The 27,977-nt window shown below is 42.2% G+C and overlaps 1 protein-coding gene across 1 annotated transcript; it reads right to left on the bottom strand.

Moving 5' to 3' along the window:
* Positions 1-599: 599 nt before the first annotated feature.
* On the bottom strand, positions 600-25,522 carry mapkapk2a (MAPK activated protein kinase 2a). Its single transcript, XM_084463659.1, has 10 exons — positions 24,782-25,522; positions 10,452-10,591; positions 5,912-5,976; positions 5,197-5,276; positions 4,932-5,058; positions 4,481-4,556; positions 4,219-4,343; positions 3,637-3,722; positions 3,319-3,399; positions 600-3,039 (listed from the first exon to the last, which is right to left on the bottom strand). The coding sequence occupies exons 1-10, from the start codon at positions 25,001-25,003 to the stop codon at positions 2,890-2,892; spliced, it is 1,152 nt and encodes a 383-aa protein (XP_084319785.1). The 5' UTR covers positions 25,004-25,522; the 3' UTR covers positions 600-2,889.
* Between the last annotated feature and the right edge of the window lie 2,455 nt (positions 25,523-27,977).

Genomic DNA, 27,977 nt, shown 5'->3' with positions numbered 1-27,977 from the left:
GTTTCACCTTTTGCAGAAGGTGACATCAACCTAATTGACATGAAATGCTGACTCAGACAAACATCTGCTCTAGCACAGCCATTACAAGAAACATAGCACAAAAACTGGAAATGACTACTGATTGCAAAAGTCAAATATGCCCCAAACGCTATGGGTTTTTGTAAGTCTTTGTAAATTGGATTATATTTAATATCAGGATTTCCATTGAACTTGATTGGCAGAACTTTAGGATATAGCAACCCCATAAAAATCATCAATAACAAATATCAGCTATTCATGGGTTTTTGTCAAATGGCACTTCTTGAAGTGGTATGAAATACTGTAGGCTTCGCATTCAGATTATGAAATTAGCAATTCATGGTTTTGTGAAGTATGCAATCTTCTAATTGGGATTTGTATACATGCAGAAAGAACCTTGTTTTAAACGCTACATGATCCATTCCCAACCCTTCTTTGACTGTATAGTCAATTGTGTTGTATTGCAAATAAGTAATGCCAGTACGTAGAAAAAATAAGGCCAGCAGAACTTGGAATATTCCAGTTTAAGTAAGAACTGAATGAAGTATTTCCATAGAGGCTGAAGAAAAATAAGGCACAGAAACGGTCCATGAACATTCTCTTTACTGTGAGATTTGTGAGACGTGACAACAAAAAAAAAGTAAACATGGACGTGATTTTTTTTTGTGTGGTGAAATTAAGAAAAAAAAAAAAAAATCAAAGACAACATCGCAACTCATTTTTCCCAATATCCCTGGTGGTGAGCTGTGGTGCGAGTCCCATTGTACAAATGGAAGTCAACAGAACATTTCAGAGAGTTCACAACGTCTGAACGATAGACTGCTGGTGGTATGTCAAAACATTTTCTGCCCAGAGGGGCAAACTTTACTTCAGGCCTGCCATAGTCCAATTAAAAAAGGTGCTGATCTTTAGAAGGACACACATACAGAATCCTGTTAGTTTGCAGTCTCACTGAGCACAGACTGAAACGCAACAAACACTGCAACCAGGGTCAACGACTCAGTTAGATTAAAGGACATTCAATGGACGTCAGGTTGAGATCCTAATCCCCCAGTGGACGTCAGGTAGTACCCTAATCCCTTAGTGGACGTCAGGTAGTACCCTAATCCCTTAGTGGACATCAGGTAGTACCCTAATCCCTTAGTGGACGTCAGGTAGAACCCTAATCCCTTAGTGGACGTCAGGTAGTACCCTAATTCCCCAGTGGACGTCAGGTAGTACCCTAATCCCCTAGTGGACATCAGGTAGTACCCTAATCCCTTAGTGGATGTCAGGTAGTACCCTAATCCCTTAGTGGACGTCAGGTAGTACCCTAATCCCTTAGTGGACATCAGGTAGTACCCTAATCCCTTAGTGGACATCAGGTAGTAACCTAATCCCTTAGTGGACGTCAGGTAGTACCCTAATCCCTTAGTGGATGTCAGGTAGTACCCTAATCCCTTAGTGGACGTCAGGTAGTACCCTAATCCCCTAGTGGACGTCAGGTAGTACCCTAATCCCTTAGTGGATGCTGCCTCTTACACAAACCCACATCAACGTCCTATTGGTGCTACAAAATATTAGCAAAAAAAAAAAGAAAAAGTAAACAAGTATAGAGGGTCCTAGAGGTGAACTGAGTTTACGACCCCTGCGTAGCATCAACCTGAAATGTCTCTTCATGTGTCATGTGGCCCCACCATTGATAAAAAAAAAAAAAAGGAGGGCAGGTCTCAAGTCCATTGTTGCTAAATTACATCCGCAATGAATAAGGTCCATGCTACAGTGCGTGTGCGAGCTCCTTAGAAAGCCCCCGCAAAAAAAGTACAGTATTGGCCTGCCTCCCACTTCTCTAACGAGCCGGAAGAGGAACTTCCTCCATGCGTAGGGCAATGTGGATCACGGCGTTCCGGACTGACTCACCCGTGAGGCGGATGACCGCGGCACGCAGGAGAGCGGGCCAGAGGGGGGGGGAAAAGGGGGGGGTTCACCGTCTCTCACCGTGACCGACCCCCAGTACATTTCCCGGGGTGACGTCATTGGGTTTTAGTCAGGAGTCAGGAGTACGGCGTGGCCCTGAATATCAGTATGGGGAAAAATGATCGCTTTGTCTGTATAGGCCTCTGGTCTACATTCACAAGAGGAAAAGAAGAAAAATATATATATATATATCTATCCATTTGACGTACACTTCCCTGGTGAAGAACGATAAAGATTCCATTCAAGTGAAGGGTTTAGGGACAGAGTGCTTTACATTCCTCTAGTCATTTAAAAAATAAAGTCTGCCCTCGTCGCAGACGTTTGCATCAGAAACATCTTTCCCTTGCTTTACTTTTTGGGATATAGCCATTTGATAACATTCACAGGTACATTTTCTTTTTTTATTTTAAATTTTGTCAGATGGGGGGGGGGGGGGGGGGAGGGTGGGTTCACTGACCTCTAATCCTAAGGCTTTGCGTCTCTATTCTATCGTTCAAGCCTCTCTCAGTAAAACCTGAAACAGAAGGCAGGAGAGGAGACGGAGCCACTGTGTCCACCCCGTCTCCATCGCTAGGATTCATAATCTCTCGACTGCTGTAAAAACCTTAAATCAAAATAACCTCCGTGTGAAGGCAAGAGTGGTTGCTTGGTTAAAATGCTTGTATAATAAAAACAAAAAACACTTCCTACAAAACAGTAGAACTTTGAGCGCAATGAGGGGGGGGGAGAAAAAAAAAAATCAAATGAATACGAATTAATAAAAAAAAACACTTAAAATCCATGCATCGCAGCTCCCGTCCTCCGGTGGGATTAATTATTGCTTCCTTTCTTTGTACGAGTGTGAGTCCGCCCCTGTGTGCGTGCGTGCGTGCACGTGTGTGTGTGTGTGCACGCAGCATGCATGCGGGCCGTGGTTCAGTGGGCCGGTGTCTGTGTGTCCGCCATGGCGTTGTTGGCCTTCATCCTCCTCTTCTTCAGCAGCGGGTTGCTGGCGTCCTCGATGGTCTTGATCTTGATCTGCTCGTAGTCCACCCTCATGGTCGCCAAGGCGCTGGTCATTTCCTCCTGGAGACGACAAAGCACAGGAAGCGGAAGTGTGGGGGGTTAGCGTGCGTAAAGCGAGCGGAGCGCCGACGCGACGCGTTCCCCGCCGTGGTTTTCATACGTCATCCCGTTTCCCTTTTTTGACTCAGCTAGATTTCAACATGTGTGTGACGAATGCTGATTGATTGTAGTCACTGGGGGTTCAAAACACGGCGTGACTCGGAACTGGGCTTCTGCCGCAGCCACAACTGAAACGTGAGTGAATGAGTGGGCTCTCTGAGGAGCGCGGCGGGGCCCGACCTTGACGTCCTCCCAGGCGTCCTTCTCCTCCTTCAGTACACGGCTGGTGTGCAGCGGGGTCTGGGGAACCTCTATGGACTGCTGCAGCGGAAAACACAGAATACACGGCGGCGTCTTTAGATGACTTGGCAAAGCCTCAGACGGACACGTGACCAGCCTAACCCGGGCTGATGAGCGGAAACGACAGGAAGTTTGAGTCGCGATGCACAAGGATGTGGTGTCTGTGTGTGCGTGCGTGTGCGCACGTGCGTGTGTGTGTGAACGTGGAACGTGAGAACGCTCGTCATGGTGCACTTGTTTGCGTGTGCAGGTTCTTACATTTATCCATGGGTGGTTCATAAACTCGGTAATAGTCATTCTCTGTGTTGGCTCGGTCTTCAGAAGGGTCCTGATGAGCTGCTTGGCTGGAGATGACAGAGAAGGAAACAAACTTAGTTTGATTTGTAAAGGGGACATGTAGATCGATCCAATAAAGAATGGTCCTCATTTATAAATGGTCCTCATTTATATAGCGCTTTTATCCAAAGCGCTTTACAGTGTTGACTGACATTCACTCATTCATGCACACGTTCACACACCGACGGCGGAGTCAGCCACGCAGGGCGACAGCCAGCTCGTCAGGAGCAATTAGGGTGAGGGCGTCTCGCTCAGGGGACACCACGACACTCGGCTAGGAGGAGCCGGGGATTGAACCAGCAACCTCGCGGTTACCAGCCAACGCGCTCTACCTCCTGAGCTAATGCCGCCGCAAAAATAAAGAGATATTCCCTTTTGAACTCATTGGAAAGGGAGCACAAGTATCCAAATAGGCAGATTCTTATGTAGAATAGAATCAATGGTTTCTAATATCAGCATTCACGTGCCAGCTAATACTACACTGTGAACCAGGTACGGTCTTACCGTCCTCAGACACGTCAGACCACTCCGGGTTGGGGAACTCGTACTGGCCCATCCTGATCCTCTTCTTCATCCCGGGGGAGATGGCCAGGCCGTGGTTGGAGTAGAACGGAGGGTACCCACACAGCCTAGATAGAGGGCGTAGACGGGGGGGGGGGTAACGATAAGTTCACCGACCGTACGACGATACCATCGTGATGAGCATGCAGGGCAATCGAGACTACAACATGCGCACTGAAAACAAAAACTTGAAAAGGCTACTTACAGGATGTACATGATGACCCCCAGTGACCACATGTCACAGGACTTATCGTACTTCTCAGGGCCCAGCACCTCCGGAGCTGCAGCAAAATGAGACGGAACGATAGGTGAGATGCAGACAGGGCAACGTGAAGAACGCCCAGCAACGTGGAGAACGTTGGATGGACTATTTATATAGCGCTTTTCTAAGCCAGTTGCCACTCAAAAGTGCTTTATAATTTGTGCCAGAATTTCATCCACCGGTACAGTGAGTGTCAGGGTCCTTCCTCAAGTGACTGCTAGGCTCGTCGCTAGAAGGCACGGGGAAGCGAACCAGCAACCTTTCGGTTGACCCACTACCGTCCTAGGAGAGGAGATGGCGTTGGTGGCGGTGCCCATTTCCCGTCTTTTCTTTGTGGTATCCGCGGACATTGAGGACCGCCACTGACTGTAGCTGTGCACGTGTCGGTCCTTACCCACGTAGTAGGGCGTGTAGCAGGGCGTGGCCAGGGAGTTGTGTGTGGTGGTCTCCTTGGCGAAGCCGAAGTCTGTGAGCTTTAACAGTGCGTTGGGCTTCTTGGAGGTATAAAGTAGGTTTTCAGGCTGGAACGACACAAGGGTTTTTACAATTACTCATCAAGTCCTTAACAAACAGTCGAGAAATTAGGTATTGTATCCCTTGATTTGGTACAGTGAATAAAACAATAAAAAGGCAAGATTTGCATATAGAGCAGCACAAACCTTAACGTCTCGGTGGGCAATATTGATTGCATGTAGGAATTGAATGGCCTCTCCAATGCTCTTCATTATATCAGATGCCTCTGAGTTGAAAGACACACACAACCACATCAGCCAACATGTCCCATTGAATGAAGTATCCTACGTGCATGGGGGTTCATCCTCGTCGATAACAGACCGGGACTTCAAAACCGTGGCATGATGTTTAAGCTGTGCTGCATCAACATTCCTGTAGGACTTCTGTTTCTTTTCCTCACACTGGTGAGGAAAACAGTGATGGGACCATGCCATGGTCGTTAAGACATACAGCCGAGACATACAGCCGCCAAGTGTGAAGCAGATCGGCTGAGCGGTTGTCAAGAATAATCCAACGTAGGGCTGTGCAATTAATCAATCTCCAAATTAATAAAATCGAGTTGGAACGATTCTTTTGAAAAAAAAAGAAAGAATTTTTTTTGGGGGGATTCTAAAGTTCAAGACAAGTTAAATGCATTTTATTTTCAAACTCAAAAAGAATCGTTTGAAGAATCGTGATTTCAATCTTGACCAAAAAAATCGTGATTCTCATTTTTTCCAAAATCGAGCAGCCCTAATCCAACAACAGACAGACAGACAGACAGATATAAAGAGACTCCTAATTTAAGTCAGACACACATGCTCAGCTTTTATTAGATCAGCTTCTTTTAAAGCAGCAGTAAGAGCAGTGTGAACTAGGTACCTCTTTCTGTGAAGGCCTGGTCTCCCCGGTCTTGAATTCTACTGAACAGCTCCCCTCCGTCCATGCTGTGGAAGACATACGTGGTGAGCTGAAGTCACAAGCCGTGTTTCAAACTAAATGACCCGTAACTTTCAGTTTCAGTTCAGCAACTACATTTCAAGGAACTTGTTTTCCACCATGTTAAGTTTTTTGGGGGGAAAATCGGACCAGCAAAACAGTGTCAAATATTTACAATATTTTCAGTCACAATGCAAATATGCAGCACTTTCCAATAAGAATCGCAGCAGTGAAAAAGACAGATTCAATCCTCACCCTCATATACTGTAGCCAGTGAATATCATCCAAATAACCTATGTATTTAGCATTAATTATGCAGCGAAGGGCAGTTCCAGGATGAGGGAGATTAAGATAAGTGGGACGTTACTTCTTTAACACATCCACGCTTCCAGAATCAACCTATATTCATGTCACACGCTGCAAGTAAACATTGGCTTGTAGCGCCGACTGCTGTCGAGATGAATGATCAATACATTTATCAGATAGCAATAATGATGGTCTATGAATACAGTGGATCTCTATGGATGCAATAAGAGCACAGAGATTTACCACGTTTCAAAGTGATATGTGTCTGCAAATGCTGAAATGGCTGATTAAAATGCTGAGAGTACTGTACCAATCAACATCGTACGTAATCACTGTTCCTCCACCTTTCACCCTACACTTTAATAACGTCAACGCAAGTTTTAAACGTGCATGAATGGTCTGTTGAACTTCAAGTGTACAACATAACTTTGAAACAAGACAAGAAGAATTTCAAAGGATGGAGCGGACAGCAGTGAATCAATCAAGAAGGCCGCAGCCCAGTACGAGACGCAAAGCAGTGGGCTTACAACCCTATGTGGTGTCAAGCTACACAAGGCAGCTATAGAATGTTTTTCTATAAAGGAGGCTTTACTCAGCAGGGTGGACACAATCGTCAAGGATTAAAGACATTTCTGCGAGAACTGCAGAAAGGCACATTACTAATATGGCTGAAAACGTAATGCACCAGCAAACTCCTGCATTGCAAAATGTGTCTGGTTTCAGTGCAGCTCTCGAAAAGCTTGGATACAAATAACATTCCACATCTAGCGGTGGCTGCAAGATACTGCGACAGTGCAGCGAAACGTGAGGAACTTAGTTGTTTAAAGCCAATGCATGGTACCACTAATTATTGACGGATCATTTTGAGGTGAGAGGGGTTGATATCAAGATATTGATATTTGTAGTTACGACCGACCGAGCCCACCCGATGGAATGGTTGCATAGGGGATTTGATAATCGGAAGATATGTTGGCATTGTCACATTGTCAGGCACAGTAATAAATTGGCACAATAATAAAGAAATAAATGCATATTATGAAAATCATAACCTTCCAATATGGCGGAGTGGAAACAATAACAAATTTCATGATGCATTCTAATGTACAAGGCAAGCCCTATATAAAATTTTCGGAATACATTTCAAATATCGATTTCCGTTCCGTTCATTTGCACATTCCCTATGCTCCCGAAGACTAACCTGTTGGCCGACTAGAGTGTCCTTCTCTTAGAAGGCTATTCTTGAATCACAGGTGCTACTTAAAACCAAGATGAGAATCACATTAACGTTAAGCATTGAAGGTATAGTTAACATAAGCCGATTCTCATTTCCTGAGATGTACTGAGACTTGATATGGTGGACCCAGAAATTAGTCAACCTCTACAGCCAGAGCATGCTGGTGGGCGATGGCGGGTGTGTGTGGTTTCAGTGAGTGGGTGGACTATCTCACAGACGCAACCACAAATGAACACGTGCAAGATGTAGTGGTGGGTTTGGTGGTTGGGTTTTATTCTTTGAAAAGATCATACAGAGAAGCCAAATGGAGGCTCTGTCGAGCAAACGCTACTAAGCACTTTAGAAGAAATGGATCATTTCTCGAATTTTACAACAATGAACACGAGTCCCTTAAACCAACCTGTTTCTGTAGCAAAGCTGTGCAGTTATCTGAACACTTCCTGACCAATGGAAATCAAAAGATGTGATCTGTTTTAAGTTGAATTGCGAATGAATGTTTTACGTTGTGTTGCATTAATTTGATCATCTGAAAAGGCTGGTTAAAAAGATAAAAGATGAAAACTGTTATCCTATCGGAGTTAGAAAATCTAAAATCTAAAACCAATTAAACTTTTCTTTACAGGCAAAGGTTCTCAGGGGCGATTTTGTTGGTCAACTAAAAGCAATCCTTCTCGACTGTCGGTCGAATATAATCATACATTATCATACAAGTGATGTTAAATATTAACCTGTGATTTAGTTAGCGCCAACATTTATTCCTAAAGATATTAGGAATAAAAATGCCCCAAAACTGCAATAAATCACACTCGTTGCAAATCTCAATGAGTTGGCTTACTGTTTTTGCAGGTGTTTGTTTTTCTGTGAAAGATTGCCCCAATCTACACACATCGAAAATGAGGTATCTGCACAACACCCACCCAGGGCTTTTTTTAACCCTCTTGCTACTGTTGTAGTGTTAGTGGGATACTCTTCTAAACTGATATTTTAATGTGATATCCAGGGGGGCACATTTTGAAAACGTTAAGACACAGCCTATCCGGTCTAATAGCCTTCGAGTCATGCTATTGTCTAGGGCAGGGTAAGTTCAGAACTATTGACCAAACGATGGCTCTATAGAGAGGGCTGCCCCGACGGCATCGCTGCGAAGCCTCTTGTTCTTGGTAGGAATACAATGTGAGCCCCACTGATCGGACTACACCGCTGTAACTCAGATCAGATCATCCAAAATCTTCCCAACTTAAAAACGACTTTCAAACTACACCAGCTGCTTTTGAGATGTGCGATTATTGTAATGCACCAACGCTTGCACTATGCCGCCTGCTGTACACGTTTTGATTTCACTTTCCATGTCGGGGTGTGCTAGTGTCGGTCAGGAGTGTACCACTTGACATACTGTACGTAGGGGGAAACTCCACATGCCTGGGCCAGCCAGTAAACGTGGTCGAACGCTGTTTCGGATTAAACCTGGGGAGACTATATTAACAATGAAAGCCGAAAATAGTTGGCTAAACGCTCTGTGACTCATTAGTTGTAACGTCGACTGTGAGGGGCCAGTCCTAGTTTGCGGTTCCAAATAGTCTTGTACTTCACAAGACTCCTAACAGTCACGGACTAGATGTCCCAGTGACGCCTCCCACTTAGAGTGCAAGAGTGCGTGCCGTAGACTGAACTGCTTTTTCTCAGAAAAGCGTTTCTGCAGAGATGCGACAAGCAGAAGTCATGCATTGAATTGCCCCAAGCTTAATTATAGAATTAACTAATTTGAAACAACGTGTAGTTTCCCAGGGAATTATTTTAACTTGTAAAGCCGTTTAATTTAATCTGGTCCACCATTCTCAACAGCGTTCTGCACAGCGGTCAAGCTGGTGCTGTGTGTGATCAGCTGGTCTATTTAAGACTTCACCTTATGCCTCTTTTCCGCCGAGAATACCAGCTCAACTCACCACGACTTAGCTCGGCACGACTTTGGTTTGGTTCCAGGGACGTCGTGTTTCCATCTAGAAAAAAGTCCCTCTTCAACGCGGGCGGGGTCGTCAGAGCACACATGCGCGAAACCGCAGTGATGTACTTATCCACACGACACATAAACAGACCGGGCTACACACAGGAGCGTCGCCAACTCTGTCACGGTCCGCGGCGTGTTCTTGCGCGCTGATCGTGCCATGTTCAATAATCAATCACTATTGTTGACTGAACGCTGACGCTAGTATTTAAAGATGCCGGGTGTCGGGTGTCGGGCGTCGCGCTCGTCCAGTGGCGTCGCTCGCTGGCCAATCAGTAGCCAGCAGCCTGTTTTACGTCTCACAAAAGTTATCAGATCAGCTCTCTTGGAACCTCGACGGAGTTGAGACTAAAAAAGTAGCAGGTACCAGATTTTGGTGATCGAACCGCAAGAAAAGGCGGGCTGAGTCGAGGCGAGTTGCGCTGGTACTGGCGGTGGAAAAGGGGCACTAGATGCCTTGTTATAATTGGACGGGCCCATACAATAATAACCACTGCTGTAGGAATGAGCTTGTGGTCCTGCTGAATGATTCTACTCTGTTAGGCTGCGCGGAAACATAGGAGGCATATCAGAAATGTCAGTGATCAGTCAGTTTCACAGTCAAAGCACAGTGATCAGTCTGATTTACTTAGCCTCTTTCTTTACTGTTAACACTCGGGGGTTGTTAGATGTATGGACTAAACTCCCTGACGAGATCAATACAATGGTCTGGAATTTAGAATCAGGAACAGACTTTTAGCGGACTTTTATACAGATAATAGGCCTATGTTGGAAATTGAACCTGCTGCTCACCTTCAAATTTGCCTTTACTCGTCGACAAGTGAAAATAAATAAAGAGTCAGTCTCTTTTCAAAAAAAAAAAAGTGCTACAGGAAAAACAATGACAATAACGAACCACTTCAGATCCGTCAAAAGAGTGAAGTCGCATCAGTTGTACCCACCACTCCATGACAATGAGCAGACACTTCCGGCCCTGGTAGAGGTTCTCGTAGACGTCGATGATGCGCACGATGTTGGAGCAAGGGGACGCCCTCCAGTGCAGCTCCACCTCCCTGCGAGCTTTGGGACAATCTTGTAGCATCTGTACAGAGGCAAGAGGGAGAGAGAGGGGGAGAATAAGCCACAGCCAAAAAGAGATTTGCGTTCACCTAGATAAAGAAGGTTATTGGAATCGTTGAGAATTTAGGAAACCAAAAATGGCAAATGTGTCATTTTAACAGGTAGGGTTTTCGCAGTGATCACTTTCAGGTCCACTGGTGTCATGTTTCATCAAGAAATTCAGCCATCATCTTTCCTTCACCTTAGAATGACAGTTAGCGTACCTACACAACATTTCATTTACTGTCACCAGTCCAGACGACAGACAGGACTGTGGTTTAGAGCCGTCACCATATATAAAAAAATCATTTAGAGTTCAAATATCATCATACTTCATATTTGTATGCAAATCCTTGTATTGCCATTCCCATTTTGGATTCCACCATCCACATATTTAGATATGCAAGCTTTCATCTCATGTGCATGCACAGAACGAGTCAGTTACATTTCAACAGGCGAACATTAGGTTAACACATTACGCACTGCTGCGGCAAGTTAAAATATAAATAACTAAAGAGTAGAAGGCTGCAGGATCAGAGGAGTTGGTCCCTTTACTTGCAATAGAAGCCAAGAAGGGGGATTTCTGGCAGCGTTGCAATACATGGCGAGACTAAGATGAGAAGAAATAAGACTGCAAGCTATGTAAGTTAATGGGGGGTGTAGTGCAATGCCATTGGCAACATCAAGAACCACACGTCGGGACGTCACAGTCAGGAGAGGGGAGGGGCAAACAAGCTTACTCCCACCAAACAATCCAGCACGACCGCTTTCTTGGTCCCTTCTGCCTCCCACCATGCAGAGGAGGCTTTAGCCAAGAAGCTGGTGGAATTCATATCCAAAGATAAGTGTCCGTTGAATACGTAGTTTAGAGTATTTTCAGACAAAAGACATACACCGAACCTCGAGGGATCAAAAGATTTCATACTACAATGTAACACTTACACAATAAACATAAAAAGTAATAATTAATGAAAAGATGGCCATGTCATGATACAAATTTATGGATGTTTTGCCATTTCTTGCTATGGATTTGAGATGGTTTTTTATCCATATACTTCCTAGACGAATGGAATGAGTCTTTTGAATTTCCATAAAACTGTTCCCATCCTTGTATAATATAAATGGTAGAGCACTCACCACATTGTGTGAGTGTGAACTAAGACCTATTTATTTCATGTATTTGACTTCCCTCTTGTGGCCGTTAACATAAACAGCAGGCCATCACTTACTGTTTGTGCTATTGGATAGAGCCTACATTTTACACTTTTTGTTTTACATTATACCATTGAAATACATATCACTATGCAATGTCATATGCAAATGTAGTTTAATGACACGACAGTCTAAGGGTTGACTAGCGAGGAAATATGTTACTCATGTTCTTGAGATGGTTATGATTTGATTGAAAGTGGACATTAGTGGTGGGAAAAAAAATCAATTCTGTTCTGTATCTCAATATTCTCTCTCTCTCTCTCTCTCTAATCAATGGCTTCAGTAATTTTACCAGGTGTCCTTAATACAAAAACACATTAAATATAGAAACATGGCTAAGTCAAGAGAGTTAGTGGGAGATTATTTCCTTGCACAGACAAGGAAAAGGATATAAAAAAATAGCAAAGCTCTGAATGTCCCAAAGGATACAGTAGGTAGCATAGTTCAGATGTTTAAAGTCAAAAGGAACTGTGGCTACACTACCTGGACGTGGCAGGAAGAAGAAGACATCAGAGGCTACTATCAGATTCCTGAGGAGACAGGTGGTCAAAAACCACCTCGCGAGACTGCAAAAGACCTCCAGCGAGACGTGCTGGCAGCAGGGACCGAGGTGTCCGTTTCTACGGTGAGGCGCATACTAAACACAGAGGGGTTCCATGGCCGAGCCCCAAGGAGCACACCACTGCGGACCCAAAGGCACAAAAAAAAAAAAAAAAGTCGGCTCCAGTTTGCAGAAAAAATATTTAGATAAGCCACAGAGGTTTTGGAATTCTGTTCTGTGGACTGATGAGACAAAACTATGTAGGAGGAAGGAGGAAGGAGGAAGCATATGCTGAAAAGAACACCCTGCCTACAGTGAAGCATGGCGGTGGGTCGGTGACGCTTTGGGGCTGCTTTGCCTCCTCTGGAACTTGGAAGTTTGTACCGTGTGAAGGGCGAGATTGGATTCAATAAAGTATCAAGAAATCCTAGACAAAAAATGTTGTGCCATCTGTGAGGAAGCTGAAGCTTGGACGTCATTGGACCTTCCAACAGGACAATTATCCAGCGGCGCATACCTCGAAGTCCCCCAAGGCTTGGGTGCAGAAGAAGTCCTGGAAGGCATTAGAGAGGCCATCACTGACACCTGACTTGAATCCAATAGAAAATCTCTGGCTTGATTTGAAAAAGGCAAACCAAAGAACAATGTCGAACTGGAGGCCTTTGCGGAATGAGGAATGGGCTGAGATTCCTCAGGAGCGCTGCCAAAAACTGGTGTCTGGCTACGAATCACGTTTGCAGGAAGACTTAATAGCAAAAAGGGTGCTCTACTAAATACTAAACATGTCTCTCATGAAGAGGTTGAATAATTTTGAAACTGCAGTAGGCAGTAAAAGTGACATTATTTGTTTAGTTTAGAGAAACTGCTTGTAACATTAGTTGGGTTGAGCAATTTAACTTGTTCTTGTTTGCTTTGTTTATTTCAAACTCCTGAAAATCTGTTAATTTTGCTAATAAACCTAATTTGCAATGGGGGTTGAATAATTTTGGGTGCAACTGTGTGTGTGTGTGTGTGTGTGTGTGTGTGTGTGTGTGTGTGTGTGTGTGTGTGTGTGTGTGTGTGTGTGTGTGTGTGTGTGTGTGTGTGTGTGTGTGTGTGTGTGTGTGTGTGTGTATTTTTTTTTTGACACATTTGTTTATTTTTCTCAATTTGATAGAAGCTCTAAGTCACTCTTATTTATATGATTATTTCAGGATTATGTTACTCTATTATGTCTGCTTTATGTTACTCTCTTGTAATTAAATAATTTTAAGTTATGTACTGGGAGCTCAGCATTCATGTGAGAGGTCTCTTACTATGGTCCTGTGTCCTGAATGTTTGCACTACCCTTCTAAGTTTTTGCACTTCAGTTAATTTGTAGATGTTGTTCACAGATTTAAATGTGACATTTGAAGTGAGTTGATCTAGTCTTATTTTCCTCATTTTTTGTAATGCCTTTGAATAATATGGGAAACATGAATCGCAATATATCGTAGAAACGAACCGCAATACTTGCTGTATCGCAAAATCACAATAATATTGAATAGTGGCCCAAATATCGCAATACTATCGAATCGTTAGATTTTTCCAATTCCCACCCCTAGTGGACATACATTGGTTAACGGATAAGAATCGCTGGTTAGGCAGGCACCTCAATAGAAACGCATGAAAATTCGGCTTCAATCTAAAGTTAACGCCAGCATCGGCTCAGCAGAAAATCAAATTAGTGAACCTCTTTATAGGAGGTTCTATCTGTGCTCCACTGTCATAAATATCATGGCAACTAGCCTGATGCTTGCTACAAAAACCACCCTCTGCTTCAGTGGTTACACAGGCACTTGGTCAAATAAAGGCCCTGCCCCACTGGGCATCTCTATTGATCATACTATTTAGTCATTTATCAGATGCTTTCATCCAAAGCGACTTAGTGATTATAATTTTTGCTACATTAATGGAGAAGGCATCTTGCTCATCGATGCTCCCAGGTTAACACACCCTAACAACTACATTACCCGACCTTGTTTATCTAGTTACAAAGGGTTACAAATATAAGATCTGGCCATTGATGTCGCTATCCAGAAGAGCAAAAAACAAGAATTTGAGAACTGAGTGATGCATCAGTTCAATTTGTAGAGATTGTTATTTCAATAACATTTCACAAGGAAAGGGATTAACATGACAAATACATACCCTATAATTACTAACAGCTGTAATGCTGTATCACAAGCCATCACATCCAACAAAAATATTGACAAGATGAGAAATATTTCAGCCCGATAGTCTTCCCATGGACTTTGGGAAACCTTCCCAAGTCTTCTGACTCTCAAATTCTCTTTGTGTCCTAACATTCCTCTCCTGCCCACAACACAGGAGTGGGCATGTTTCCAGAGAGCGAGAAACCCTGTCTGCTCTTTGGGCCGCAGCACCAGGCACTGCCCTGACTGGTTGCCCCTACTGCCTGGGCGGGACTGCCATGGGCCAGACCCTTCTCAGACAGAGTGCTGCTCCACCCAGGTCAAGCAGGACGCGCTTCTTCCACACAAGACCTGCCCAAAATGTTAAGACAACCTTGTGAACAGTGCCCATTGCATTGCCAGGTCTTTCAAAAGCTCAAGAGTTCCACAGCTCTGAAATAGTCATTCGTAGCTTGAGTTTGCTTGCTTTGTTGAAATTGACAGCAAAACCATCCATACAGAATTGTAAACATGCCTAACCAGGTCACTGGATGACGACCTAACGTACGGATGGATTTTCTGACTGATGCATGTTACCTGAGGATCAGTTGGGGGTCCCGCCAACCGACGCAATCAAATCATAAACATTCAAAATAAGGCTACACATTAAGCAAAAAACTATAATTGCAAATACTTTGCCTGATATTGTGATTGCAATTATTCATTGCAATTAACAGATTCAAATTGTAATCGGAGGCGCCTACTGTATATAAAAAAAATAAGTTCTTGAGCTGTTCATTTGTCATTTTATTTTAATGTAACTGGCATATAAATGATAAATAACTAGAACTTGGTTATATGAGAGAGAGAGGGCTTCTCAGTATAATGCTACGTTGTATGTGGATGAGTTGGGCTCCGTCTGAGCAGCGGTTTATTCTGATGTCCGTGCGATGGTTAAACCCCAACGGTATAGAGCGCCTTTCATATAAAACATTGTTTTATACAACTACATACTAGGGCAGTATGGTATGGACTAAAATGTATATCACGGTATGATTTGAGGCATAGGCGGTAACGGTGTTAATTGTATCTTCTAATTTCGATATAAATGCTTCTGAAGGGGTAAAATATTGGTTAGGCAGCTATTACTGTACTTTTGTATTACTAGGACATATTTCACATAGTAGTGAAGTATTTTAAGAACATTTATTGAGCAAAACTATAAAACTATAAATAATCCAAAATCTTCATCAAGTTACTTCCATCTCTGAGAAACACTAATGTTTAATAGTATGGATTTCTTTCTCCACTTGCTCGCAGACCTTGCCGTATAGTTTTGGCATCTCAATGTGGCTGAAGTGTGTGCAGGGGAGGTAACATATACCTGGAATCGAGTGTTTTGACCATCTCTTCAAAGCCCTTTCTATCGACATTTTGAAAGGGAACCATGTCCTTACACAGGTAAACAGTGACAGGGTTTGTTATCTCGTTCCAACTCGTTCCAACTGCGGAAGCGATGTCTGAGATGCAGAGACAGCTTCACGCCACCAGCGTCTGTCTCGTATGGTGTGCAAGAGCGCCTGCGTGCCCCTGCACAATAGCATACTGCCTGAGAAGGCAGTATCGCTGTCACAGTATCTCGTTACTTTACTACTTACAGTTCATAGGATTATTTTAAAAAGTAGTCATGAGGCATGTGGTTACTCTGTGTAAACATTTTTTACATAGAATTTACAGAAAATGTACTATATCGCGATACATAAATATTGAGATATGAAATTACCCATATTGTGATAGATGTTGTCCACGGCCCTAGCCTATGTGTCATCTTTGTATCAAATCAAAAGTGAAAGAGAAATCTGTTAGATTGTTGTGCAAGTGAAAGAATCAATGTGGACACTACAGGTTGAGAGTGAATACAGCCTGAACACTGCATACATGGAAGTATGGATAACGTTTACATCCTGCCATCAAGTGATCAAACATGTTATGCAAAAACATTAGGTAGTGGAGCTTTAAATCACAATTCAAATATAATAGGCTTTGCAAAGACAAAACTAATTCATTATGATGGATTTGTATGCATGCTTTGATGTGTATGCTAAATCAGAGTATAAGTATAGAAGTATAAGAAGTATAAGAAAGTAGTAGAAGTATAAGAAAGTATATAATATTGGGTGCAGCTTTACTTCTTGGAGATAGTACTCTGTTGATTTAATCAGTGAATGCTTCCTACGGGCTGATCTCTGTTGACCTCATCATTACCCAACACCCATTCTATGACTCACTACTTCCACGTTACTTCTCACTTCTTCTCGATGTGTGGCGGGTGTGTTCTTGAGCTAGGAGGGGATTTGTCAGTATCTGGTTAACGCCTCCTCAGTGACTGGTGGCCCTGTTCAGACTTAAAGGCATCAGTCACAACATTAGTGACGTGATGGGATAGATGCGGGCCGCTGGGGAAAGATGTATGGCCTGCCAGGCTACCAATGGCGCCGTCTACAGAGGATCTTAAATCAAATGAGGGGGGCTAAATTAGATCAAATTCAGAATCTGATTGTGAGAAGGGGATGCACAGGAGTATGATAGAGGGGCGGCTGAATTAACTGGCAGACGGCTTATCTCTGTAACCAGGAGAGCTGGTAAACAATAGCAATGTATTGATCTGTTGATTTATCTCAGAGCTGAACCCGCAAGAGTCAAAGCACCTGTTGAGTCAAAACAAACAGGAGCACCATCTCCTTCCTGCGTCACAGCAGACATCAGAGGGAGAAACCACCAAGCCACACAGGCAGAGACCTATCTGTACTACGTATGTTGCTCATTAATTACTAATGCAGCTATGGTTGGCTTTTCTATAGGAGCTGAGCTACTGACCTGGTATGACAATTTATCATGTTTCATCACTTTGTGTTAAAGTTCCACAAATAAATAACAGTCCATATTTCAAGAATAAAAAGAGTTATAGTGTGAAACAAATTATTTGACACTAAATATTTTTATATTTATTTACGTGGAATAAATGTTGACCTGCCGACCCCATTTAATGAATATAATGTAATGATTTACCGTCTCTGGAGGATACACCAGAATACACACGGCCAGATACCAAGAGTACCCTCCAGTTTTAGTCCCTGCATATCATCAATGTGCGAGCTGTCCAATAGCTGCTGGATGCAACTCCCTGTGGGGCCAGCGTCAGGTTGTGAGCGAACACAGGTGATGTCAAGTTCAACCTTGATGCACTGCAGGGACCACTGACTCACTGCACCAAATCTTATATCGTCACCCTCTTAAAGTATTGGCCCAAGTCATATTTTCAACTCAACTTGACAATATGACTTAGGCCACTACTTTAAGAGGGTGACGATATTCAAGTCCCACATAAAAGTGCACATAATGTTTTACCTGCAGACATGCAGAGAGCGTAATAAGATATGTCTAGGTGCAGATGTGTCGAAACAAAAAGGAAACATGCTCCAAAAATAAAATGAGCACCTCCCAAATTATAACGGCTCCATTCACAAACAAAGCATGCAGTGGTGGCCTCAAAACAGACCCGTACACATGCCCGCATCCCATATCCTCTTAAACGCTCAGCTGGTGCTGGTGCTGGTGCGACTGCAGAGCTCCCCATCTGCTGCAGCCCCTTTGAGGCTAAACCGTAAGCACCGCGAAGTAGGGGGCAGAAAGGGGGGCAGATGGACCTACAATAGCCCCCCTCCAGACAATACAAAAGCCACTGAGCTTAGGGCAGGTCCGAGGGAAGGAAGAGGGGGGGGGGGGTTGGTCCACTCTGGGAGGAAGACGCATCTACACCTGCCTGAGGCTTCCTCTGACAAGCAGGGAGTGGAGGTGGGAGATGGATAGGACGGAGGAAGGGGACTGGAGGAAGATCAGTGGGATGGCTGGTTAAAGTAAGTCACGCTAGAAAAGCCTCTTATCTGCCACAGAGTTAAACACCAACCACACAGTGCGTACCGATAAAGCAGCAAACATGTTTGTGTGTTGATAAGAAGTGACCTTATTACAGACATCTGCCAGGGATTCTCCCTGATTATCTAGATCTACTCATTTGTGCATTTGTTGTTTTGTCACACGCAGAAAAAAAAGAGCATGACATAACCAATTGTGTTGTGATGATTCTAAAGAGGGATTTTAATAACGTTTTAGCAGTTTCTAGGACAAAGATCCTTGTGCCCTGGTTTGTGTGACTTGTTTGATAGGAGATGACTTGACTATAGGGGTCACTTATTATATGAATTGAACACAGAGGCCATGTTGAAGTCAGTGTACAGGAGAATAATCTGTTTTTGTAGTGGAATCAAAGACATGGAGTAGGGTTCGATTTGACAATATACTGTATATCGTGGGACCAGAGAAAAATGTCTATCAATGGATACTTCCCTCTATCATTCCAATTGCTTCCAATTGGCTGCACTTTTGGATATTTCTGAATCTGAATCTTTGATATTTCAAAATATTTTTCTTTTTTTTTTTGATGTTTGATATCCCTTTTTTCCTCATCTGGGACAGTTCGGCTTAATGTCAAAATCTTCAAAATAAGAGAAAAGAGGAAGTGCCTTTCATTTGAATTTAGATGATGGGATTATTATTGACAGAAAACGTACTATATCGTGACATCATTATCGAGATATGAAATTACTCATCTCTTGATAGAAGACTGTCCATGTCGCACAGCCCTAAGCTGGAGTGACGTGGTCAATGCCGTTCTTACTAATTGGCAAATAAGATAATGGGATCAAAGATCAGTCTATGAAAGTCGGTTGGCTATGCAAGTATACAGGCTGGGATCGATGAAAAAAATGGTATAATATAAAAATTACAATGCGGGGAAAGAAAAAACGTGTGTTTGTCATGTTTTAAATGGGCTACTACCGAAGCCCCCAAATAATTACTTGCCTAGCATTGCTGCTTAAGGCAAAGACCTGAGCAATGCATTCTAAAAATGGTGACCATATTTTATTCTACTTTATTGTAGCCAAACATGTCTATTAATATTGACACTACTACTATTGAGTCAGATGTAGGTTTGGTGTACATTCAATTTGAAAGATTTGACCTGCCAATAAATGCAACACAATTGTCCAGTACTCTCACCACAACTTCACACATTATGGTGGGAAGGGAAACCTTCAGTGTAGCTTATTCTACAAATTAAGAAATATTTGATAAATGAGAAATCTGTTATATCCTTTGATTTTATTGATAGCATTGTTGAAATCACTGTCGAGCAGAATTGACTACAGATAATACAGAACACTTCCAGGTAATGTTAAGCTACGAGCTAGCAAAATATTTCATTTTTAATTATGCAATGTGCTTTTTTAGGTTGAACCGTTTATCTCAATGTTTTGGGGAGGGGTTTTAACGGTTTAATTTCACAATTCAAACATGAAATCCAACAGTCTTTGTTTCAATGTCATAGGTCTTCAAAGTGGGTTGGATTAAAATGATAGGGAACAGAGAAAGAGGAACAGGAAACGAGTTCCAGACAACGAGATCCAAAAGCGATGAGGTGGAATTAGCAGTTATTTTTCAGTACACTAGTTTCTGTTGAAGACCAAGAACCCACCCTTCCCCATTTCACCTCACACCTTCCTGACTCATGTTGTGAATCCCCATCTGCATCAGATAATAACTTGCTTCCTCTACATTAATGCGAATACAGACTGTGAAGCGGACTACTTATAAATCCAATCTGCCATCTTTAAGTAAGCTGGGAGGGGGTTCCGTTTAGAGTGTGCAGTTGTCTTGTGACCTTGTGTTTGCATGCGTTTGTGGATAGGCCAGCATTTTGTGTGGGCAGTCCAGTGGAGGTAATGTTATAGGAACCGTAATTCAGGTTAACAAAGACATTCTGTTTGAGTAGAACAATTTAATGTCAGTGGTTTTCAGAGCCACTCATCAGTCCAAGTTGGGTGGCTTGTGTATCCAAACACTAGCCTGGTCCTACCAGAATCTTGTACTTCATTTCATTTGCACAGAGAGTCTGGCCTTTCTCCATTGACAAACGTTAACTCACTTGAAGGCGGGTGTCTGTTGGAGTTTGAAACTATTAGATCTGCCCAGTGCCACTCTGGATCTACCATAACCAATCGCTGACGTTTGACTACAACTCAAAGTAGCGCACAACCTCAACGTCAATGTTCTCAGCCACTCCCTGTTTGCTGATTGGACAGCCAAAAAATTGGCTGCAGAAAACCTAGACAACCTAGAAAACCGCAAACCCAGACGTACTGAAGGGAAATGAAAATTTAGCGGAAGTACGGAGGCGGGCGGAGCCAGGCTATCCAAACACTGGACGACAGCTATCAAAGTCCTACCTGAATATTCAAATAGTGTTTGAAAATCTAAACTGGAAGAATCATCATCCAATATTTGGCTTTTCTGACGATGGCTACCATTGCCTCAACTCAAACGTTGCCGTGAAGTGTTTTTTTTTCCATTTTGAGTCTGAATTTAGATTTTTTTTTAACCAAACTTGAGGCATGATGATAACAAATTAACAAATCTTAGATGGGGCTGCAGCTTGTTATAACAAAAAAAAAATTAAAATGACTTTCATGAGCCAAAAAAAAATACAGGCATGGGCAGATGATAGTATTTAAATAACTACAACACCACAAAAACAGAACTTTGCAATACAAACTATAGGCCTATTTGCCAATATCAATTAAGTTAAAACGTAGGTTCCATAACAGCACTAGAAGTGTTCAATATGGAACAGTTCTATAACTAGTAGAAATTGAACCCAAAATAAGTTAAACAAGTTGCTAGAACATATTTCACATTCATGATTCAATCTGTACTACTCTGTTTTTCTTGTAGTATGCTCTTGTTGAAATCAAAGTTGTTTGAAATCAAAGTTAAAGGGTAAACCTGTGCACGTTATACAACTAAACCAGGAACCATTTAGAGGAAGCTTATTTGTGTTAGGTACTTTCAGAGGGCTATTCAGAGACCCTGATGAAAAAAAGCTGGTCTGTTGGTGAGATAGAAAGTAACCAAAACGATTGGATTTCTCGACCCTATTATTCACCGATTCCTACAAATATAAATCAATGTCATATACATCTAAAATAAAAGTGTTCACAATAGTCTAGTGAGGCATAGACAGACCATCTAATTGTGCCTTCTACAGTCAATTATAACCAGTTTGATTGAATACTATGCTGATCCAATTCCGGATCATACAAAATGTCAAACTAATCAAATTACTGAGATCTGGGGAATCACAAGAGCGGATTTATGCCAATATAACAAAAAACAGAGGGAGTGTTATATATGTTGTGCTCAAGGATGAGAGAGTGCTAAGTCATTATAACAGAACAGAGGAACACCTCCTTCCTCTTCCTTCCTTCCTTCCTCTCTCAACCATGACTGAATCTAAGCCAAGTTCTTCTTTCTCTGTTATCCCTCAAATAAACTTGATGTGCTGGACCCAGAGGTCTGACCAGACTCTTTGGTGTACCGACATTTCAACAGGCTTGGTTTCCCTGGGAAAGTACGGCTTAACAAGAAGAAATTAAGCAATGAATTTCAGTTTCTTTGAGGGAAAGTCTAAACTTGAACCTTGTAGCCATGCTAAAGTCCTTTAGCTGGAAGGTTCCTGCCAGGGCTGCTATTAGAGAATAATGGATGGCGTACAAAGAATTGTTTATATTTTCCTGATGACTTCACAAGAGGTGTTATTCTAGGCAAAGAGGATTACAAAGAACAATCATTTAATCAGATCGTGTTCCGAGACCCATATTTCAGGTGGCAAAGCTGATTCATTCATCCGGGAACTAAACATGGGGTTCTCAAAAAAGATTGAAAACATTACTTATCCTAATACAGCATTTAATCATCATTCATGAATCTACTTATGCTGATCATAGACGTCCAAACAAAATAAATACAAGGTCCATGAATATATTAACAGACAAAGGGAGCATTAGCCACTGCCAAAGAGATTCAAGTGAGAAAAACACAGAGCTGATGTTGGTTAAGGGGACCGCTAAGTCCCCTTAAAAGGTCAACAAACAGATGAAGCCTAGTATATACAACAGCAATAGAGTCATCGCGGTTTTGAGCGATTATTAATCAGCTCAGAACAGCCTTCTCGTCAATATTGTCAGTTAAACAAAGGTTTATTGTAACCAAACATATTGAAAACACCCCATCTTTGGCAGATGATTGGCCCAGTCAGGTGGCTTTTTTAATTTATTGAGAGTTGCCAAAGAAAGGATATTGAGAACTATGTTTGGCAATTCATGGAGCCCCGTTCTGCATCTAGCTAGCTACCTAGTAGGGGCACCCAAGTTAAGTCACAAGGTCACTTTGCAGTGTTGTCATGGGGATGGACTTAATTGTAAGGGGACAGGGATAAATCTCTCAAACACATAAATATCTACTTTTATATAAACAAGAACAACAATAAAGCCTGAAAATGTTTGAGCTCCATCCTGAGAAATTCTAAATCTACTGACCCTGGTGTTGGGAAGACAGTGACTAGGGAATAGAACGGCATCAAACCACAAGCTCAATGTAATTATTTAATTGACAATGAAACAGCAGCCTAGTTCACTGATTCCCAGTATGATTCTGCAACATATGCCATGTAATTCATCTTTAGATATTTATACACAGAAAAATGTCCCAGAGTAAAGGACAACTCATCAAATGATGGATGAAAAGGATGGTGATAGCAGTGACTGACAGCTGGATAACAAAGGCAGCATACAGCTGTCCTTTTGTCTTCATTTCACACACATCCCCCAAAATACACAGGGCTGCACCATCTATATAAAAAAATTATAGAGACATGGCAATGGCGATACTCTGCCCATCTTTCCCAAATTACCACATTAAACATCAAATACAGCCTATACTCAATTATTACGTCAAATTTTCATCAGTTCAGGCGACAAATCTGTTTCCTTACGATGAGGTCACCTTGGATCCAACAGATTTATAGCCACCTTACATCTACAGTAGAATAATGAATGGAATAGACTGGATGGTGATGACATCAGGGAAAGTAATAGCCAGGATATAAATTCATATAACAGCCAGCTCAGATATCAATGTATGAGGTAATAGTCTGCCCTTCAACGCAGGTGTGAGGGAAGATCGATTATTGACAAGCAAACTGCAAACTTGCTGCAAAGGCAGTCAGGCAAAGAAGGGAATAATGCCAGCGACTGGTCCAAAATAAAAGATAATGGAGGGATGGGTTAGGGTCATTCTACATTCAATGGTGCCTTTGAGGATGTATTCATTATTTGTGCTTGTTCGCTAATGTGGGTTTATGTAAATCTGTGACGATGGCTAGAGACAGGTGAGGGGGAGTTTAAAGGCATAAACTTATGTTTGAAATTGCAATGATATATGTATCCATCACTCCCATTGATTATAAATAATGGACACAGGGAAAGATTTAGTTGATTTCCATCTAAAACAAGTAGCAGAATTCCAAGAAACCATGTTATGATAGTTAGGCATCAATCCTATGATCCTTTAAGATTTCGGCAAACTATAATAAAAAATAAAAAAACATGTACCAAACGTAAAAAGTAATTAAAAAACGGAGCATTGTATACAGTTACACAGACAAAAAGAAACACTTAACAATGACAGAGGTGAGTACCACATAATGTTTTGAATTAGATTATTTAAACCTCACTTGTGTATGACTGAATCCAGCCACAAACTACTGTACATTTACAAGTAAATTCAATTGCAATTATGATGTAATTTATTCTCGTGTGTCATCAAAAATAATGTGAATGTGTCGTACAACTCTCTAGAATATATCTTAACAGGCTTCGATATCTTCAACATGGCTACTTTCACTTACTGCTGACCACAAGACCAGTGGTTGATCTGTGGCAATATCCTATTTTCCTGGAAGAACCACTGACATGAAGTGAACCCAAGTTCCAAGCAGTTATACAAGACATACCTGTCCAACAGCGATTAAAAGATACGGTTACCACGGTGTTTGTGTTAGCAGAATTGTTGGAACAGTTTATTTGAAACCAAAAAAGACAGATTCGTCGTATTATTAACAAGGTATCCAAGAGCTTCCCGTTTTTCCCTAAATAGCTATTGTCTGTATCCTACCAATAGGCACCTGAGACGTTTCCACTAGTACCACGCTGTGTTCTTTCAATGTTAACAGGTCGGAGACGTTAATAGTAACAAACAAACGACTGACCTTAAATGTGGATTAGACACAGCAGAAGAGTGTGTGACTTACCTTGAGCGCGTACTTGTCCCCACTCTTCTTCTGAAATATCTCCAACACCTTGCCATTGATTCCCAAGCCAAGCACCTGGCTGGTCACCTTGTAGTCGTCTGTGATGGCATTCTTCTTGATCTGTAAACTGGGTTTCACGTGGAACTGCAGGAGCTGACCCGCGGGGTTCGGTTGGCCCTGTGGGTTGGGGAACAGTGGCTGGTTCTGGGCATTGGACAGCATGTTGTGACAGACACTAAGAGCCACCTTCGGGGTTGTTTCTTGTGTGTGTGCACCGTCCCTTCTTCCTGGGTTCGCCGGCCTGCGCCAAGTTCGGCGGCTCGTACGCAAGTGAGAGAGAGAGAGAGAGAGAGAGAGAGAGAGAGAGAGAAAAAAAAAAATAATATGGTCTAGTATAAAAGACGACACGGCCCAACTTTGTTGAGTGAACAGGTATTAGCGCTAACAAACGAGCTAGGCGTTAGCATGCTAGCTTGAATCCTATTCTTGACCCGTGATCTTTGATAGCAAGTCAGCTATCAGTTAGCTTATCCATCTCGAAGATCCGCCAGCCAGTTTCCGGAGGGGGGAAAAAAGTATTTGATCTAAAATACCTGTGTGTAAAAATCCGCGTCTTTGTATTTAAAAACGTTTATAATCACTGTCGCTAGAGTTAAAAAAAAAAACAGACACACAAAGTGAAGGACAGACAACAAAAACTCTGACGCCAGGCACACGCGAAACACTTCACTTTCCGAGCGACAGCAGCCAGCCCAGCCAGAGCAGGTTTTACCGTTGACGTCATGGCACGAGTTGGCTGCGCTGGGATTTAAAGGGGAAGTACAACAGATGTCGCACCGAATTCACTGATCGCACTGGTCGTATATTTATTGATCGATTATTCCGTCTACAATTAGACCAACATAGGCACACGTTTTGGTGATCATTTGTTATATTTTTGCTAGACATTTATATGTATATATATATATCTTTGTGTAACAAAATATATAAAATAAAACGTATTACTCAAATTGAGTATAGATGTATACACAGTCCAAATGGTGCTGATAAATGTGATAATCCACTACCTTCAGAAGGTAACATAACACAACCATATGAAATAATACAGAACAAAATGATTTACAATAATTCAGAAACAAGTTTGTGAATAAATGTAGAAAATGTTTTAACCAATAGATGTCGCCACCAGCCTTGTGTTTTCACCAGCCGTCGTATTCACCGTCATAATAGAATGATCTCCGCTTAATGTTTGCAATTACATTCAGCATTTTTTTTTTTTTGTAACTGCTCTGGTCATCAGAGGAGCAAAAAAAAAAGTGACATCCATGGGTTTCTTTGGCAATAATTTCAGAAGAAGGCAATATGGTCTAGTTGTTTTCATTTATTTGTAATACCACTCTGGTCTTATGATGATTTATTTAATTCTGAAAGACAACTCTGGAATTAAATGAAACAAATATTCTGATCTTGTATCTACAAATAATCTTCTCATTAAAAAGTTACACGTTTGCAGTAGAAGTGTCATGCTGTGATAACTCAGTTTCCACTTACCCTTTTGAGCAATTCTATACTGTATGGCACATGCCTGGCTTGTGTAATGTAGTGTATAAATAAAGCTGAGAGGGAAAGGTCACAGACCTCTGATTCCATCCCTGTGGACAATAACCTGAAACGTCTTCTACAATTTGTTGTCAAATTAAGTCTGAGAAGGGGCCCAACACGTTGTCAAATAAAGGCCTAAAATCATTCTATGATTTGTTATGTTAACATTAACTTCTCATCTTTGAAAAAGTAAATGGATTACTGATTTTAAAGAATCAAATGTATTTAATGAAATTTACAACATGACTTTTACATATATAATTATGTTGTGTAACCATAAATCTATAAATTATCATAGTCTTTATTTATTTTCACTAATTTGAATGCCACGATAAGGTCAGTATCTCCAAGGCACTATTTCTACACATGACGATGTACACAATCTGCATTCCAAGAAACCCTTTGTACTCTTTTTTGTTTGTTGTGACGCATGAGCCAGACAGATACCATCTAAACAACCACAGTCACAGTCCAATTCCCCCTAACATGCTGTGGTAATATGAATAGCCTGAGTAGAGCAGTCTCATGTCTAAGTACTGGAGCCGAAACATCAATGTTTCACCTTGTCTATATACCGTTTCGAGCATTAGTAAACGGGAGTTTCCTGCCAAGTCCCCAGTGACTCCCACTGATATGCTTAATCAGTGTGGTTATGAGCACACCTCTGTTGACGCACAGACCTATTAAGACACCACAACCTTCACATACTAACCAGTGACCATGTACATACATGTGCATTCAAAAACACCTCTCAGACATATATACATAAACCCACGGGCACACACACATATACACATTCACCCACACTGCACAAACACAAACACACACACACACACACACACACACACACACACACACACACACACGGAAGCACGTGCACAAACACACATACACGCAAACACACATTAACAGAGAGGACCCCAGGAAGAATAGCTGGTTTTACCAGGCTAATGGGGATCCTAATAAAACATTGAAACCTTGAGATACTCACACCCACACACACACACACACACACACACACACACACCGACACTCGAAATGGGGCTGACATTTGAAGCAGCGGTCTGAGCTTTGGCAGCTCTGTGCCGATGAATTAACACCGACGTTATGGTTGCAGAGGGTATCTAGCAGCTTGCTTAAAGCGACGCCCTGACGTTGCAAGAGCAACCTGTTCATCGCAGCCTTCGCCCTACCTGCTCCCTCATGGCCCCGTGCACACTAAGTGCCACTGTGCCCTGTGTGTCTCCAGGAGGGAAACGAAATCCCGGGGGGTCTGCCATCAAAACAACTTGTTAGGCTTTCTCGTTCACAAAATCCCTTGCGTTTCCAAGTGTGTATGTATGTAATGTATGTATGTATGTTTGTTTGTATGTATGAGTATGTATGTATGTTTGTTTGTATGTATGTATATGGATGTGTGTGTGCATGCGTGTGTGTATGTATGTATGTGTGTGTGTGTGTGTGTGTGTGTGTGTGTGTGTGTGTGTGTGTGTGCATGCAGGTGTATGTGTGTGTGTGTGTGTGTGTGTGTGTGTGTGTGTGTGTGTGTGTGTGTGTGTGTGCATGTGTGTGTGTGTGCATGTGTATGTGTGTG

Source organism: Micromesistius poutassou (assembly GCF_964030765.1).
Source record: "Micromesistius poutassou genome assembly, chromosome: 2".
Taxonomy (NCBI): Eukaryota; Metazoa; Chordata; class Actinopteri; order Gadiformes; family Gadidae; genus Micromesistius; species Micromesistius poutassou.
The sequence above is the reverse complement of the archived record's forward strand: the minus strand, read 5'-3'. Positions and strand labels throughout refer to the sequence as shown.